The 17,559-nt window shown below is 43.3% G+C and overlaps 2 protein-coding genes across 4 annotated transcripts in view; one reads left to right on the top strand and one right to left on the bottom strand.

Moving 5' to 3' along the window:
* The window catches only part of POGZ (pogo transposable element derived with ZNF domain), a 59,549-nt gene extending 46,659 nt beyond the window's left edge, over nt 1-12,890 (top strand). For 2 of the 3 annotated variants that reach the window (XM_012767587.3, XM_012767591.2), the window contains 9 exons: nt 2,713-2,813; nt 3,375-3,521; nt 6,761-6,895; nt 7,011-7,183; nt 7,351-7,491; nt 8,303-8,359; nt 8,567-8,679; nt 8,942-8,966; nt 9,111-12,890. In XM_012767587.3, the coding sequence (XP_012623041.1) occupies nt 2,713-2,813; nt 3,375-3,521; nt 6,761-6,895; nt 7,011-7,183; nt 7,351-7,491; nt 8,303-8,359; nt 8,567-8,679; nt 8,942-8,966; nt 9,111-10,779 (2,561 nt within the window). In that variant the 3' untranslated portion in view covers nt 10,780-12,890. The remainder of the gene's footprint in view (nt 1-2,712; nt 2,814-3,374; nt 3,522-6,760; nt 6,896-7,010; nt 7,184-7,350; nt 7,492-8,302; nt 8,360-8,566; nt 8,680-8,941; nt 8,967-9,110) is intronic. The other variant, XM_012767590.3, reaches the window with a different exon arrangement.
* A 1,384-nt stretch (nt 12,891-14,274) lies between these two features.
* On the bottom strand, nt 14,275-16,725 carry PSMB4 (proteasome 20S subunit beta 4). The gene is made up of 7 exons (XM_012767586.2): nt 16,539-16,725; nt 16,084-16,290; nt 15,675-15,821; nt 15,420-15,501; nt 14,899-15,015; nt 14,594-14,682; nt 14,275-14,401 (listed from the first exon to the last, which is right to left on the bottom strand). The coding sequence occupies exons 1-7, from the start codon at nt 16,676-16,678 to the stop codon at nt 14,389-14,391; spliced, it is 795 nt and encodes a 264-aa protein (XP_012623040.1). The 5' UTR covers nt 16,679-16,725; the 3' UTR covers nt 14,275-14,388.
* Nucleotides 16,726-17,559: the final 834 nt, after the last annotated feature.

Here is a 17,559-nt window from a genome sequence, read left to right as displayed (position 1 = left end):
CCTGGAGATGGCCGGGCGCGGTGGCTCACGCCTATAATCCTAGCATTCTGGGAGGCCCAGGTGGGCGGATTTCTCGAGGTCAGGAGTTCAAAACCAGCCTGAGCAAGATTGAGACCCCGTCTCTACTCTAAATAGAAAGAAATTAATTGGCCAACTAATATATATAGAAAAAATAAGCCGGGCATGGTGGCACATGCCTGTAGTCCCAGCTACTAGGGATGCTAAGGTAGTAAGATTGCTTGAGCCCAGGAATTTGAGGCTGCTGTGAGCTAGGCTGACACCACGGCACTCACTGTAGCTTGGAGATAAGTCGGTCGGGCACGGTGGCTCATGGTTGTAATCCTAGCACTCTGGGAGGCCTAGGCGAGAGGATCGCTTGAGGTCAGGAGTTCTAGACCAGCCTAAGCAAGAGCGAGACCCCGTCTCTACTAAAAATACAAAGAAATTAGCTGGAAAACTAAAAAGATATAGAAAAAATTAGCCCGGGCATGGTGGTGCATGCTTGTAGTCCCAGCTACTCAGGAGGCTTAGGCAGAAGGATTGCTTAAGCCCAGGAGTTTGAGGTTGCTGTGAGCTAGGCTGACGCCACGGCACTCTAGCCCGGGCAACAGACTGAGACTATATCATAAAAAAAAAAAATGAGGTTAAGTGAATTGGTAGAATTTAAAAAGGAGAAAGTATTGTCTTGCTGCTGTCATGTTAATTGTTTCCCAAACATCATGAACTTTCGTGCCTACATGCCTTTCATCTTGACTTCTCTGTCTCTCAAACCCACATTCTTTGAAGATTCAGTTTATATGTCTTTTTAAAGCTATTCCTCATTCCTTTAGGCAGAATTTATTTATATGTGTCTTTGTAGCACCTAATGTACTTTTAGGCAGTGTTTCTAAATGGGATTGCAGACCCCTTTGAAAATAAATACAAAATGTGTGAATTGTCTTCCTAAAAATACACATTTTACTTTTTTACAAATAATTTCAAGGGATGCCTGGTTTCCCTGAGGCCTGTTCCATGAACCCCAGATTAAAAACGCCTGGCTTTTATTTGTTTGTCTTACTTTAAAGAATTATTTCAGGCCGGGCGCGGTGGCTCACGCCTGTAATCCTAGCACTTTGGGAGGCCGAGGCGGGCGGATTGCTCAAGGTCAGGAGTTCGAAACCAGCCTGAGCGAGACCCCGTCTCTACCAAAAATAGAAACAAATTAATTGACCAACTAAAAATATATAGAGAAAAAATTAGCCGGGCATGGTGGCGCATGCCTGTAGTCCCAGCTACTCGGGAGGCTGAGGCAGTAGGATCGCTGAGCCCGGGAGATTGAGGTTGCTGTGAGCCAGGCTGACGCCACGGCACTCACTCTAGTCTGGGCAACAAAGTGAGACTCTGTCTCAAAAAAAAAAAAAAAAAAAAAAAAGAATTATTTCAGGCCGGGCGCGGTGGCTCACGCCTGTAATCCTAGCACTCTGGGAGGCCGAGGCGGGTGGATTGCTCGAGGTCCGGAGTTCGAAACTAGCCTGAGCAAGAGCGAGACCCTGTCTCTACTATAAATAAATAAAAAAAAGAAATTAATTGGCCAACTAATATATATATAGAAAAAATTAGCTGGGCATGGTGGCGTGTGCCTGTAGTCCCAGCTACTCGGGAGGCTGAGGCAGCAGGATTGCTTGAGCCCAGGAGTTTGAGGTTGCTGTGAGCTAGGCTGACACCATGGCACTCACTCTAGCCTGGTCAACAAAGCAAGACTCTGTCTCAAAAAAAAAAAAAAAAAGAAGAAGAAGAAGAATTATTTCAACCTCAGTCATCTTTTTTGTGGGGGTGGTAGGGATTAGACATTGTACAATAAATGCTTAAAGATTTAAGTTTACAATTTTCATATCTGTAAAAACTTGAAACTAATTCCAGTGTAAGAAAATACAAACAACTATCTTATTTTTGGCCATACTATATAATAGAAAATATGTAACAATTAAAATTTTTACTAAAAATTTAGAATTACATACTCATAAGCTTGACAGATGGACAATTTCAAAGTATAATTATCTTGAATGTGTTACTATTGAAAAAAAATGATAACTCATAAGAACTTCCATTCATGATTATTGGTCTTCTGAGGGAAAATTCTTATTTATACTCACTTAAGTGTTTAATAAATGTTTGTTGAATTATTTATAGGAGATAATTTTTGTCTGTCCTTGAGCAGAGGAATAAAGTCATGTATTTAAAAATATTAATTTGGCAATGATGTATAAAGAATAGTACTATGTAAGTTTATTGAAGAGATAAAGGTGATGTTGGAAGCCAGCTGATTAGCAGTAGGAAGTTATATGGACTTCTACCAGGTTTTTGCTTATTAGAATAGAGAAGCGACAATTCCTAGATACATTTTGAAGTAATGCTGACAGAATACGTGGTTTGGAGTCTAAGATATTGTCTAAGTTTTGAGTTCAGGAAGCGATAGGGAAGTAAGAAGGGAAACAATGGTAAGCAGGAAGATGCTGAATTAAGTTAGAGTTGATAGAATATCCATTTTAAAATGTCTTGTAGATAGTTCAAAATCTACAAATCCTTGGTAAGAAGTCTGAGCTAGAGATATAACATTATTTGTTATGAACAACACAAATGAAGTTATATAAGTCAGAGAAAATTAAGATTATGAGTCAGCAGGACTTTGGTCTTATTTTTAGGTATCTTGATTGATTATTTTTCTTCTTACAGCCAAGTGCAAGATCTGTGAGTGGGCATTTGAAAGTGAGCCACTGTTTCTCCAGCATATGAAGGATACTCATAAACCTGGAGAGATGCCTTATGTTTGCCAGGTATTGCCTTTTTTCTCTAGGAAATTTTAGCCATTTTGCTCTCAGGTTGAATTCAAAGAATCCACCAATGAATATTGCTAAATACCTACTGCTTGCATTCAGTATGGGAACTCTGAGGGAGTACAGAAGAATTAGTAAACACAGTTTCTATCTTCAGGATTTTCCATGCAGGAAAAAAAAAAGAACATATCCTCAAGTATAATACTTCACCCAGCCAAAAACATACCCACAAGTATAATACTCAGCCAGGGAACATGTATATGTACTAAGGGAGTATCTGTCTCCTGAACTTGCCCATTGGAGATGGACAGAGAAAACTTTACTCCTTTTGATTATAGATTATGGCTTGTTCTCAAACGTTCCTGTCTTTTCTCTATTTTTATCCTAAATCAGCTAAATTTATTACAACATAGCCCTGCATTACAAAGTCAAAAAAAGATTTGATTTCTGTGCATTTAGAGAATTTTTTTCCCCCATATTTTAAAATTTTTGTTGCTACCTCTCTTAAAGCCTCAGTTGTTCACTTCATTCTTAGTCTATTTTCCCTTTTATGTGACTCAGGTGTGTCAATATCGCTCCTCACTCTACTCTGAGGTAGATGTCCATTTTCGGATGATCCATGAGGATACCCGGCATCTGCTCTGTCCTTATTGCCTGAAGGTCTTCAAAAATGGCAATGCATTCCAACAGCATTACATGAGGCACCAGGTACTAGGCACCAAGCAATTCCCATATTACCCCTTTTTTAAAATTATGGATGCTGGGCTGAGCTAGACAAATAATTTTGATAAGATAATATGCATGTGTTCGCAAAAATTTATTTAATTTCAGTTACGTGCCATATACTGAGCTAGGAGCTAGAGATTTGGTAAGCAAGACACACAGTAAAGCATAAAGAGTATGGTCGTGGGAAATATAGGATATAGAAAAACATATACCTAGTCTGGGTGCCTGGTAAGATTTCTAGGAAGACAATGGTGTTTAATACCTGAAGGATGAATAAGAATGAGCCAGATGTAGTAGGACAAGAGAACTGTGTGCCTGAGGCACAGAGCAAAAGTATGGAGGTTCAAGAAATTGAGAGCTGTTCAGTGTAGAGCATAGGGTAGGGGGGAGGGAGAGTTGGAAATTACGCAGGGACAAATCATGGAGGATCTTATAAGCCATGAAAAGAAGTCATTGGGAAGCCATTAAAGGAGTATTAATGTGTTCAGATTTGCTTTTAGTTAAAAGTTTACATTGGCTGCACTTAAAGGAAATTAAGACCAGAGTTAGGGAGACTAGCCAAAAGGCTTTTCAGTAGGTTAGGTGACATGTTAGTGGCTGGGTATTGGCTTTTGAAATAAAGAAAAAGAGGGTAGAGTTGAGATATACTGAGAAAGATATGTGATATTTGTGATTTAGGAAAGGATTAGAGAGGCTAGCAAGGAAGTAGTTTAGAACAGTGCTGGCTGGGTGCAGTGGCTCACGCCTGTAATCCTAGCACTCTGGGAGGCCGAGGCGGGTGCATTGCTCAAGGTCAGGAGTTCGAAACCAGCCTGAGCAAGAGCGAGACCCCCGTCTCTACTAAAAATAGAATGAAATTAATTGGCCACCTAATATATAGAGAAAAACTTAGCCGGGCGTGGTGGTGCATGCCTGTAGTCCCAGCTACTCGGGAGGCTGAGGCAGCAGGATTGCTTGAGCCCAGGAGTTTGAGGTTGCTGTGAGCTAGGCTGACGCCACGGCACTTTAGCCCGGGCAACAGAGTGACACTCTGTCTCCAAAAAAAAAATCCTCCAGGACCAAGTAGGGTTTATCTCAGGACTTCAAGGTTAATTCACCATTAGGGTGAATCAAGCCTGGGCAACAAAGCGAGACTCTGTCTCAAAAAAAAAAAAAAAAAACAAGAACAGTGCCTAAGATTCTGTCTTGGGCAATTGGATAAATGAGGGGACTAGTTTCTGAGATAGATTTCTATACTAGAGAAAGTAAATTTAGGGGGGGTGGCAGTACTACAAGTTTGGATATTCTGAGTTAGCAATATCAGTAGACATTAATTGTAGCTATTGGATAATAGGTCTGAAGTCTGGGAAAGAAATCTGGGTTGTAGACAAGATATTTAGTAATCATCTTTATATAAATCTAGTAGATTTTAAATTACTTGAGTGTCACGGGCCTCCCAACCCTGTTGAGAATAAGACTTAAGATCCTCTCTCTATCCATATGGATATAGTCTCTATCCATAAAGCCAGCACTGTAGACATAGGAGGAAAACCAGAAGTCTTATGTCAAGGAAGCTGAGAAGAAAGTGATTTAAAGAAAAAGTTGTGATCAAATGTCATATGTTACAGGAAGGTGTCAAGCAAGATAGAAACTTATAGGCAGACCTTTAATTTAGCAACATGGAAGAGAGCTGTTTCGTTGGTTGGTAGGGTAGATGTCAAATGTCAGTGGAACAAATGAATGAGAGGTAAGGAAATGGAGACAATTTATTTAAAGAAGTTTGCTTTTGAAAGGGAAGACCCAGGTTGGTAGATCCAGAGGAAGAAATAGCATAGACTGAGTTTTTTGTTCTATTTTATTTATACGATGATATATTAATAGATATGACTTTGTTTTAAAATGCTACAAGAAAGATCCTCTAGAGCAGCAGTCCCCAACCTTTTTGACACCAGGGACCACCGGTTTCATGGAAGACAGTTTCTCCACAGCGGGGGCACCTTGGCTCCACCTCAGATTATCAGGTGTCGGATTCTCATGGGGAGCACAACCTGGATCCCTCACATACACAGTTTGCAGTGGGGTTCGTGCTCTGGTGAGGGTCTGATGCCACTGCTGATCTGATGGGGGGGGGCGGGGCTCGGGCCGTGATGTGAGCTGAGCAATGGGGAGGTGGGTGCCAGTAGGGCTTTGCTCACTCACTGGCTGCTGGCCTCCTGCTATGTGGCCTGGTTCTTGGTGGGCCATGGGACCACAGCTCTAGAGGAGAGTGAAAGTATGTAAGAGAGGATACAAAATGGGTAGCAAAGTGGGTACACTCGCAGTCAGTGTTCTCACATATACCCACACAAATGTGCATACCCCTTTACACTCACACTCTCCTCTCATTTGCTCAGTAGTGACTGCTGGTAGTGCACCACAGATGTATTTCCAAATAGGAACATGAAAATTGTCACATAGCCTCAAATTATAGAGCTTTGCTATCCTAGCAAAGAAAATCATAGAAGTGGATGTTACTTCAATACTAAGTAGACTGAATCCTCAAAATGATCTCACAAAGAATATATATATTGTATATATTGATACATTAAGTGAAAAAACAGCAAAGTGTACACAAGTACTGTCATTTGTGTTAAAAAAAATAGGGAGATAATAATGAGATATGAATGCATTACACAACTGTATAGTAGACTGTCCCTGAAAGTATACTGAGGAAACTGGTAACAAGTTGTGTCTGTGGAAAGGGACTGAGGGTCAGGGTTGAAGGCACATTTACATGGAAGAGTAAGGAATAAAAAGAATTTTTTTCATTGCATTGAAATTGTTAAACACAATAGAAAATAAATGGAAAAAAAATATTTTTTTTATTATGCACTTTTTCTTTTAAAAAAAGAAGAGTGTCCAGGAGTTAGGTAGCACTGTCTGCAATGTGTAAAGATATAGTAGGAACAAGTCAAGCTTACTTAGGTCACTCACCCGAATTTAAAGCAAGTCAGGCTGAGAACCTAGTCACCCTGGCCTGGAGTTCACCTTAATTTGGGAGTATCAGAAGTGATAATTCTCAATGATGGGTTTGTGGGTGTGTTGTGTATTTCTTTCTTACTCTCTTAAATTATCAACAGAAAGATGGGAAGAATGATATAGTTGGCATTGATCTACCTCTACCTACTCATCAAAGAAGAAAATTTATTGAGAAGCTTTTAAGGGATTTTGTCTCTCTTTTTTTTTTCTTTTGCCCCCTTCAGAAGAGAAATGTTTATCACTGCAACAAATGCCGGCTGCAGTTTCTCTTTGCCAAGGACAAAATCGAACACAAGCTTCAGCACCATAAAACCTTCCGTAAACCCAAGCAGCTGGAAGGCTTGAAACCAGGCACCAAGGTAAACAGTTTGCCACAGTTTCTTTTATAGACACAGGGAGAGGAGGAATGGGGATTTTCAGTGTCCTGAGGTTTAGTGTGAATAATGTCTAATTATTCCCTCTCTCAACCCTCAGGTGACAATCCGGGCTTCCCGAGGGCAGCCACGAACTGTTCCTGTATCGTCCAATGATACACCTCCCAGCGCCTTGCAGGAGGCAACACCACTGACCTCCTCAACGGATCCTCTGCCTGTCTTCCTTTATCCCCCTGTCCAGCGCAACATCCAGAAGAGAGCTGTTAGGAAAATGTCAGCGCCTTCTTCTAAGTGCTGGGCGGGTGGGGAATGGGTGGGCAGGATTACTTCTAATAGCCAGTGCCATCTGGTAGCCTTTTAGTAGGATCTGTCTAAAATCCTACAATGTGGGGACCTCTGAAACAGTGATGAGAATCTTCTCCTTTTTTTTTTTTCCACAGGAGTGTTATGGGCCGGCAGACATGTCTGGAGTGCAGCTTTGAGATCCCAGATTTTCCTAATCATTTCCCTACTTATGTACATTGCTCTCTGTGTCGCTACAGCACCTGTTGCTCTCGAGCTTATGCCAACCACATGATCAAGTAAGTCATGATTAAATCAGTGTTTCTGCTTGGGAGTTCAGATTCTCAAGAACTCATTTTATTCTATTCCCTGCTTCTAGTATGTTTCCTTTTTATTAATGATTCAGAGCTATTTGTCTCTCTCTCCTAGCAGGGTAAGATTCCCAACTCCTGTTCATTTGATTTTTGATAGTCTGCTCTAATTTTGAAGAACCTTGCTACTCAAGTATTCATACCAGCAGCATTTAATGAGAGCTTGTTAGAAATGTAGACTCTCAGCCCCACCCCAGGCCTCCTGAATCAGAATGAAATTTTTTTTTTTTTTTTTTTTTGAGACAGAGTCTCACTCTATTGCCCTGAGTAGAGTGCCGTGAGGTTATCCTAGCTCACAGCAACCTCAAACTCCTGGGCTCAAGTAATCCTACTGCCTCAGCTTCCCCGGTAGCTGGGACTACAGGCATGCGCCACCATGCCTGGCTAATTTTTTCTATATATATTAATTGACCAATTAATTTCTTTCTATTTATAGTAGAGATGGGGTCTTGCTCTTGCTCAGGCTGGTTTCAAACTCCTGACCTCGAGCAATCCACTCGCCTCGGCCTCCCAGAGTGCTAGGATTACAGGCGTGAACTACCATGCTTGGCCCAGAATGAATTTTAATAGATCCTCAGGCAATTCATATTAAGGTTTAAGAAGTGTGGTGATAGGAAAACTTTCTTGGGGTTAGGATGGATTGAAGAGGCATTTCTTTTGTTGAGGGCATTGTCGTTGGCTGGTGATCTCTAGCTTAGCTAGCACAACACCATAACTCATACCACTTTGTCTTTCTCAGCAATCATGTTCCACGGAAGAGCCCCAAGTATTTGGCCTTGTTTAAAAATTCTGTGAGGTAAGAAAAAATTTATTGGTAGTCTCTTAATTTTTCTAGTTTTTGCATTAAGTCCTTGTAATTATTTTGGGGGGATGGTTATGTGAATGAATTTGAGAAAGAGGAGAAAAAAGAGGTACTTCTCTTTTTTATTAAGCCTCAGAGCTTAACTCTGTCAAATGTCACTGCTATATTTGTTTTACATGTACTCTTGGTTCTCTTTCTTAGTGGAATCAAACTAGCCTGCACTTCATGTTCCTTTGTTACCTCTGTGGGAGACGCCATGGCCAAGCATTTGGTATTCAACCCCTCTCACAGATCCAGCAGCATCCTGCCACGTGGTAAGCAGGAGAGATAGGTGTTAGTTAAGCAAGTGGGGAAAAAAGAGATACAGGTCATACTATGAGTCAGGAGCATCCCTGTCTGGCCTTACCCATTCACCATGGCAAATTGGAAACATTCTAACCTGAAGTTTACAGAAGACTGGGAATGTTGTTCACTGTGAAGGGTGTATTTTTGTATAATAGGTTGAAATTCCAGGACACTGTCTTTGGTGAGCTTGTTTCTTCACTGAGCTAACTTTCTTTGTTTTGTTTTCCATAGGATTCACTTGGATATCTCACTCAAGGTAACAAAAACTCTCACTTCATGGTTTAATTTGTTTTACAGTGTGTTTGCTGTTTATTATTATAATTACTATTATATTCTTTCAGTTTTCTAGTTTAACTGAGCTTTCCTTTCCTCTCTTTGATCACCACCCCCACCCCTTTAGGCATGGCCAGACTCGTGACCGAGTGCATGACCGGAACTTGAAGAATATGTACCCGTCTTCTTCCTTCCCCCCTAACAAAGCTGCCACTGTGAAATCTGCGGGGGCCACCCCAGCTGAGCCTGAAGAGCTACCAACTCCCATAGCCCAGGCACTCCCATCACCAGCCTCAACTGCAACCCCACCACCAACGCCCACTCACCCACAACCTTCAGCCCTTCCACCCGCTGCAGAGGGTGCCGAATGTCTGAATGTTGATGACCAGGATGAAGGGAGCCCAGTTACCCAGGAACCTGAGCAAGCCTCAGGTCTCAGTAGTAGTGGTGGGGTTGGCAAGAAGGAGCAGCTGTCTGTGAAGAAGCTTCGAGTAGTACTATTTGCCCTGTGTTGCAATACAGAACAGGCAGCTGAACACTTCCGAAATCCCCAGCGACGTATCCGGCGTTGGCTTCGTCGCTTCCAGGCCTCCCAGGGGGAGAATCTAGAGGGGAAATATCTGAGCTTTGAGGCAGAAGAGAAACTGGCTGAGTGGGTGCTGACCCAACGAGAGCAGCAGCTACCTGTAAATGAAGAGACTTTGTTCCAGAAGGCCACCAAAATAGGACGTTCTTTGGAGGGGGGATTTAAGATTTCCTATGAGTGGGCTGTGCGTTTCATGCTGCGGCACCACCTCACTCCCCATGCTCGCCGAGCTGTGGCACACACCCTACCTAAGGATGTGGCAGAGAATGCAGGACTCTTCATTGAATTTGTACAGCGGCAGATTCATAACCAAGACTTACCTTTGTCTATGATTGTGGCTGTTGACGAGATCTCCTTGTTCCTGGATACAGAGGTGCTGAGCAGTGATGACCGGAAGGAGAATGCCCTGCAGACGGTGGGCACAGGGGAACCTTGGTGTGATGTAGTGCTGGCCATTCTGGCAGATGGCACTGTCCTTCCCACCCTAGTTTTCTACCGAGGACAAATGGATCAGCCTGCTAATGTGCCAGACTCCATATTGCTGGAGGCAAAGGAGAGTGGCTACAGCGATGATGAGATCATGGAGCTGTGGTCAGCCCGGGTGTGGCAGAAGCACACAGCTTGCCAGCACAGCAAAGGCATGCTTGTGATGGACTGTCATCGCACTCACTTGTCAGAAGAGGTACTGGCTATGCTTAGTGCCTCTAGCACTTTGCCTGCAGTGGTCCCAGCAGGCTGTAGCTCCAAAATTCAGCCATTAGATGTATGCATCAAACGAACTGTCAAGAACTTCCTGCACAAAAAATGGAAGGAGCAGGCACGGGAAATGGCAGATACTGCATGTGATTCTGATGTCCTGCTTCAGCTGGTGCTGGTCTGGCTGGGTGAAGTGCTGGGTGTCATTGGGGACTGTCCAGAGCTAGTTCAGAGGTCTTTCCTGGTGGCTAGTGTTCTGCCTGGCCCTGATGGCAACATTAACTCACCTACAAGAAATGCTGACATGCAGGAGGAGCTAATCGCCTCCCTAGAGGAGCAGCTGAAGCTGAGTGGGGAACAGTCTGAGGAGCCCTCAGCTTCCACTCCCCGACCCAGATCATCTCCCGAAGAGACAGTTGAGCCTGAAAGCCTTCACCAGCTCTTTGAGGGTGAAAGTGAGACCGAGTCTTTCTATGGCTTTGAAGAAGCTGACCTAGATCTGATGGAGATTTGAGTGTTGGGGTCAGGAGAGGGGGAGTGAAGGGGGGTGGGAAAGTGTGAGGGAGGGTAGAGGGATTTAGGGAAAGCGGGGTATACCAGGTGGGGTATTTGGTTTATATTTTTTAATTTTATGCCACCACTGCCCCATGATGTTGACTTCCCCGTGGATTTGTGGATTATTAGGAAAACCAATAGTGATCACATCTGAGCCGCGGAGCTCTGGCCCATTGGTCATTCACTTCTGCTAAGAACAGGTTTTTGTGATTTTTTTTTTAAATTTTAATCACTGTGTTTGATATTTTTCTGACAAAATCAAGAAAAAGAAAAAAAAATCCTTTGTGGGCGAATGTTAAATCTTTTTTGTTTCCCCATTTACCTCAATTGTATCATAGTACTTCTGGGTTTTTTGTTTGTTTGTTTTACTGTGTGGCCAATGTCTTTGGGCATGATGCTATCTAACCATTGTCAATGTGAGAACATTTCTGAAGATGGGAAAGACAAAAATATGTAGCTCACAAAACTGGTTTCTTATATATATGGATAAAAAACTTTTTTCATTGTGGTCTTAACACTTTTATATAAAAATGAAAATGGAAAAAAAAAATCCCACTGATTTCTCTCTTCCTTCTCCTTTTCTTTCCTTCCCTCTCCAGAGATGTTGGTTTCTACAGCAACTCTAGATATAAAATTGTGGCTTTAAAAATGCATGAAACCACCTTTAATCATCCAGATAATGAATAGATTTTGTCTTTTCCTTACCACCCCCAACCCAACAAAAACATAACAAAAACAATGGTCTTTGCACTTGTGATCCTTGGCCTCTTTCCCCATTTTCACACTGTCCATCACTCTGGACAAAGGATCATACATGTGTCATTAGCAAGCAAAAGATACTGAGGTGATCAATCAAAGTGTTAGGGTGGAAGCCATTCCCAGTTTGAGTCTTCATACTGCAAGCCCCCAGAGGCAGTCCCTGCTTTACTGAACTTCATCCTGTTAAGTGGACAACATGCCTGTTCAAGAGATCACAGGTCCTACAGCCAGGAGCTAATATTGTGCAAGAAGTGAAGTGTTGAAAAAGAAAAGACCATTTGTTGAAATCCAGCTTACCCTGTGGCTTTCCCCTATTTCTTTTAATGCTTAGAGAAGAATCTGACATGAAGAAACACATTGGGGTATGCACAAAGAAAGACATGAATCTTTATTTTTCACTGCCAACTTCAAGGAAAGAAAATTTTTTTCTATAATTTGCATGAGGGATTTTTTAAAATTGTATGTACTCATGGTTGTAAACCAAAATGTACTGTACCGTACAGAGAAAAGGAGCAAAAAACCAAATCCGCTTCTCTCACAGCTACACCTCTGTCCATCCTGAGGCTTTCAGCAACGTTTCTCTCCTGTGAGCCAAGGAGGCAACCTGCACAAGCTTGTAAATGGTTCATCTTTAAAAATGTACATAAGTGGAACATTTAATAAATTGAGGGGAAATGGATTTATAAACTTGTTTTTTTCTAGGTGACCGTGTTTAGTGGGCTTTCAGACTGGGAAATGCTCAAGATGTGATGGGCCTGGTGGTACAGGTGTGACATTTGTTACCACCCATTTCTCCCCTCCCAACCCATTTTTTTGTTTTTGTTTTTTAACACCCCCCAGCACACTATAGTATAGTGAACTGGAGTAACCCCTCCCGGAAACAGGTTGGTCAGATTTGTGAACCCTGGTATCTGAAACCAAACTAAGGATCCATCTGGGCTTTTCTTCCCCAGCTTCTTGCCTGATGCCATTTTATTGACTATGGACTTTCAAGTCAACCCTTTGCCTTTGAGAAAGTTCAAGAACTATGATTGGTCACTTCTGTCTACAACAACCTAATCCTACTCTTTGGTAATCTCTGCAGCAGCCACAGCCTTAGCAGAGCTGGGTTCCTGTCCTCTGCACAGATTGACTTTCTTGATGGGTGATTTTTTTTTTAAGATCATAATACCAACAGTGGATCAGCTGGGTTTTGGTCAGGAAGTTGTCTTTGTGGACTCTGCCTGCATGGCTTAGTAGTAGAAGGAAGGTTTTTTTTTTGTTTTGTTTTTTATAATTCAGTTTAATCAATAAACATGTATTTATTGACTACTTTATGTGTTGTGTGGATGTTTCAAATTGAAAGCTCATAGTTTTTTTTGTTTTTTGCTTAAATTTACAAGTTAGTTGTAATCATGGACAATACAAATGGAGGGATGGTCTGATGTCTCCCTCAGTTCTCTCTTGAATTTCCATAGTAGTTTGCTGCCTATACCAGTTTCTCAAAAAGAGGTTTGGAGAAGATATGCATCAGAATCACCTAGGGTGTTCATTTTAAAAATTCAGATTTAGAACCACTCCAGGGCTGGCTAACACCCCAGCTGACCTGACTCACACCAGGACTTGGGACTTTCTGATGAACACACAATACTTGTAGAAGCTTTCTGACAGTGCTAAAAATTTAGTAGTGATTTGGACAGTAAACATTTAAATGTTTAGGCCTGATGTGGTGGCTTATGCCTGTAATGCTTGCATTTCAGGAGGCCAGTTCAAAACCAGCCTGGCCAACATAGACCATATCTCTACAAAAACCAAAAATAAGCCAGTCATGGTGGCACACACCTTAAGTCCCAGCTACTCAGGATGCTGAGGCAGAAGTATCACTTGAGCCCAGGTAGGAGTTCTGAGGTTGCAGTGAGCTATGACACCACCACTGCTCAAGCCTGGGCAACAGAGCAATACTCTGTCTTAAAAAACAAAGTTTGCATTACTTAGTATTCCTTATATGAAAAGTAAGGATAAACGGGTAGATTGAGACTCAGTTCCAGGTTAAGCTTTATATAGATCAACTCTACTAGATGCTACATTTGTGGGGGTTTTTTATTTTAGGACATGGTCTGATGCTGTTGCCCCAGCTGAAGTGCAGTGGCATAATCAGAAGTCTTAAACTCTTGGGCTCAAGTGATTCTGCTGCCTCAGCCTCAGCCTCCCTCAGCAGCTAGGACTACAGATGCACACCACCACACTCAGTTAACTTATTTTCTGCAGGGATTGGGTCTCACTATGTTACCAGGCTGGTCTTGAAATCCTGGCTTCAGGAGATCCTCCGGGCTCAGTCTCCCAAAGTGCTGGGATCATAGGTGTGAGCCACCACATCCAGCCTACACTTCTGTTTGAAATGGTGTTATAATGAAAATCATTTAGCCAACATTAACCAGATCTGCGTTCTTTTAGAATCCGGCGCAATGGGGTAAAATGCTGAATAAAAATTTTAACAGTTATGTTACCATACAAAGATTTAAGTCTCACTTCTACATGAAGCTGCCTCTAGTGGAGCCCCAGATGAAGACACTAGTGGATCTTCTGTACTGTCATGAATTCTTTCTGTATTTGCTACAAAAGCCTAAGAATTCTCTGACCAGGAAGGGAGATGGTACGTGGCAATACTTGGCAGTTCTGCTCTAGGGGTGACCGAGTCAGAATAAAACCACTCAGCAAGCATTTTGAAAAATTTATTTAATGTACAAAAGAAAAGACTACCTTTGAACAAGCCAAGTTCAAAGTTAAAACGAGGAGTTTTAACTTCAGTTCCAGAGAAAGCATCTGTATTTCATTCAAAGCCACTAAAAAAGGAAAAGAGAATAATAAAATTGGGAAGCATAAAGGGATCAATTCCTAAAAGCAGCTCTACCCTCCAACTACCTCCACCCAGAGAATTTTTCTGGTTGAGCCTTCCAGAAAAGCCCAGCTTAGTGCAAGCCAAGGGACCTCCCAACTCTTCTACCACCTATAACCCTACTGTAATTTTAAATTACCTGATCATGTGGGCAATATCCCAGTTGGTCTCTGCCGACAGTGGTCCCTCTATTTCAACACCTTTTTCCGTTACAGTGGCAATTTGAAACTGAAAGAAAGCGAAGCTTTCTATGATTATGCCCACCCCTAAAAGAAACAAGTCCCTGGGGCTTGGTCAAGGGTCAAGTAGAGGTCTTCCCCAATCTGAAAATAGGAGACACAAAAGAGAACCAATCTGCTCTTTAAAGCACAGAGACCCAGGGATTGCAAGTATCCAGAGCCTGCAAATTAGGTCCCTGGCATTTTTATTCTTCACACCCCTCACCCGGTTGTAAGAACGAGCATCTCGATAGTACAGCACTCGCATGCAGCGTTCTACTAGCTCGCGGGCCTCAGACTGGCTCAGCACTGGCTGCTTCTCCAGAACTTCTCGCAGCAGAGGCTAGGGAGATTGAGGGAAAAACCATGGGAGATATCAGAGGCTGAAGAACAAGCAAGTTGTCTCCAATCTACATAGTAAAAAGGCATAAATGAGTGAAAAGATGGCATTCTAACTACTGCCTCACCAGAACAAATTCTACTTACTGAGCTAAGACACACTTGAAGGGGAAGTGCTAGAATGTTCTTTCTCTGTCCATGTCTACCGACTCCCATACATGCCACCTTGTAGTTGGACTCTAAACGTCAACACTAACAGCCTCCAGACTACAAAGAAAACCATTTGCCCAGCAGTAAGGATCCCAGCCCATACTTCATGACAGAGGTCCAGGGGAAGAACAAGCAGACAACCATTATACCCATTTCCTTTTGTCTCCCCTCTCTCCCACCTCCAGACTCACCACTTACCTGAGCCAAGTATGCACCATAACCAGTGGCCAGCGAAGGAGCTTCATAGGCTACACCAAGCATGTCCACATAACCGAGGAAGCTAACAGGATACAATGGGTCAAAGAACTCATTTCACCTTAGGTTTCTTATCTTAGCTAAAGAATGGGGCCATGGGTCTGAGTTAAGTGGTAGTCACTTGGGGAGAGGAGATGAAAGAGACACTACACAGGTATTAGGTTGGGTAGACAAGGAAATATGTTATTTGTATTTAACCTCTCTCCATCAGCATAGCCTCCAATGACCATGGTGTTCCACAGAGGGTTCATCTTGGAGCGGCGGCTGTACATGGCCCTGGTCAGCCATGAATGAATAGCTTTAGGACTATAACTGTGTCCATCTCCCAGCAGCTCCTCATCAATCCTTAGAAGGAATGGTCGTGAGAAAAGGGAGAGAAAGGAAGTCAGGATCTCCTCCCATTCCCCAAAGCACATACTATAATCTTCCCCATTTTACACCCCCTAAAGCCGAAAACTATTTACTGCCAACACTTTCATGTCTTCCACCCTCAACAATTCCCCCAGTCCGCTGCTGCCTCAAGTACCCACGTCTCATCTAAGCGAATAAAAAAGAGGGGATGCCCCTCCCCACTTGGGATCTACTTTCTATCCTCTAGATGACTTACACCATCTGGCCGAGAACTTGCTTCAAATACTGGAAATCAGCATAGTCTCCGGAAGCACCCAGCATGGTACTGTTGTTGACCCGCATAATGCGAGAGATGTTGCGGAAACGAGCCAGGGAGCCGTAGGAGCCCAGCATGTCTGCGGCAATCACCACTCCGCCCTCGAATTTAACGCCGAGGACTGAGGTCCCGGTCACCATGGGGTTCCTGGAGGGAGAAGAAGATGGGGCAGGCCCGGGGAAAGGGTCTGCGCCCTCTTTCCACGCATTGGTTTCCGCTCCTGATTTTCTACAGCTCCTTGCAATTATTCCGCATTCTGCAGGACTCCGCGCCCCGAGCCCCCCTGCGGTTCGCGCGTCCCCAGGGTCCCCGCCTTGCTTTCTCCGGCTTTTTCATAACCGGCCGGCAGCACCAGGCCCCTCGATCCCCTCCCCTACGCAGGCGCCAGAACTTACTGGGTCCGCGTGATTGGACCGCCATAGAGCGACGACACCGGATCTATGCAGGCACTGGGAGTGGATGGGATGCGGTAAAACTGTCCCGGGACCGGACCCCCGGCCCAAAGCCCAGTCCGCGACTCCAAAGACGCTTCCATCTTAGTCACGGTAACAGAAGAAATGAAAGCGCTTACGCCAACGGAAGCGGAAGTGATTCTGCAGTGCCACAGTTTTCGTGTTCCTGCAAGCAAGTGCCAGCAGCCATGTTGATGAGGTCATAGCCGAACACAGCGTCTTCCTGGGTGTCTGCCAACACTTGTTTTTTCCCCTGAACCCCTGGGCCTGACCTACTATATTTAAGCATCTCTTATGCTGAGAAAACTCATAACCACAAGTGCCCAGAAAATAAACAGTTTACATGTCCAGCTCTGTTCCCTCTGTTCCTCTGACGCCACCTCCAGAGTTCCCTGAATGGGTAACTCCAGGTTCTAGAATGGTTAGAGGAAATTTCATGCTCAACCTCCATACCCTTTCCAGGCCAGTGAATCCTTTCTGTTACAAAAACTGCAAGGAGAGGTTGGCCTAGGTCTAGTAGCTCACCACGCAAAGATCCAATTATTGAGACAACGAAGATTGCCAAGAAAGAAAGGGATATTTTTTTAATACGGAAGACGTCTTGGGAAAACCTGCCTCAAATCTGCTCTTCTAATGGAGAATATGGGCTTTTTAAGAAGGGGCTATGTACTTTGGAGCAGGTTGTGTTGAAATTAGCGAGGGGTTGCGTGCATTGGTCCCTATTAGTGAGGGATGGTGAATCTTGGTGTCAGGAAGTCTTCGTAGGGGCCTTCAGAATCTCCTTTCGCTCCTTTGTCTTCCAGAAATTCTGTCATTTCTGGGAAAAACTCAGAAAGTTCATCGAGCCTTACTGGACTGAGAATCTAAAACATGAGAGGGAGAGGATTATAAAAAACATATAGGGGTCATTGAAATTTGTTCATAGAGCCCATTACAACTTCCTCCAAGCAGAGACTGGCAATAG

The sequence above is a fragment of the Microcebus murinus genome, chromosome 2 (genome assembly GCF_040939455.1).
Source record: "Microcebus murinus isolate Inina chromosome 2, M.murinus_Inina_mat1.0, whole genome shotgun sequence".
Lineage (NCBI taxonomy): Eukaryota > Metazoa > Chordata > Mammalia > Primates > Cheirogaleidae > Microcebus > Microcebus murinus.
This window is presented reverse-complemented; position numbering and strand designations above follow the sequence as displayed.

What these genes read in the sequence shown, in the direction of transcription:
- PSMB4 (XM_012767586.2), bottom strand. Translation starts at nt 16,678, where the DNA reads ATGGAAGCGTCTTTGGAGTCGCGGACTGGGCTTTGGGCCGGGGGTCCG. An exon ending in CAAGTTCTCGGCCAGATGGT is followed by an intron (nt 15,822 to 16,083) that starts GTAAGTCATCTA and finishes ATTCCTTCTAAG; the next exon opens with GATTGATGAGGAGCTGCTGG. An exon ending in ATGCTCGTTCTTACAACCGG is followed by an intron (nt 14,683 to 14,898) that starts GTGAGGGGTGTG and finishes GCTTTCTTTCAG; the next exon opens with TTTCAAATTGCCACTGTAAC.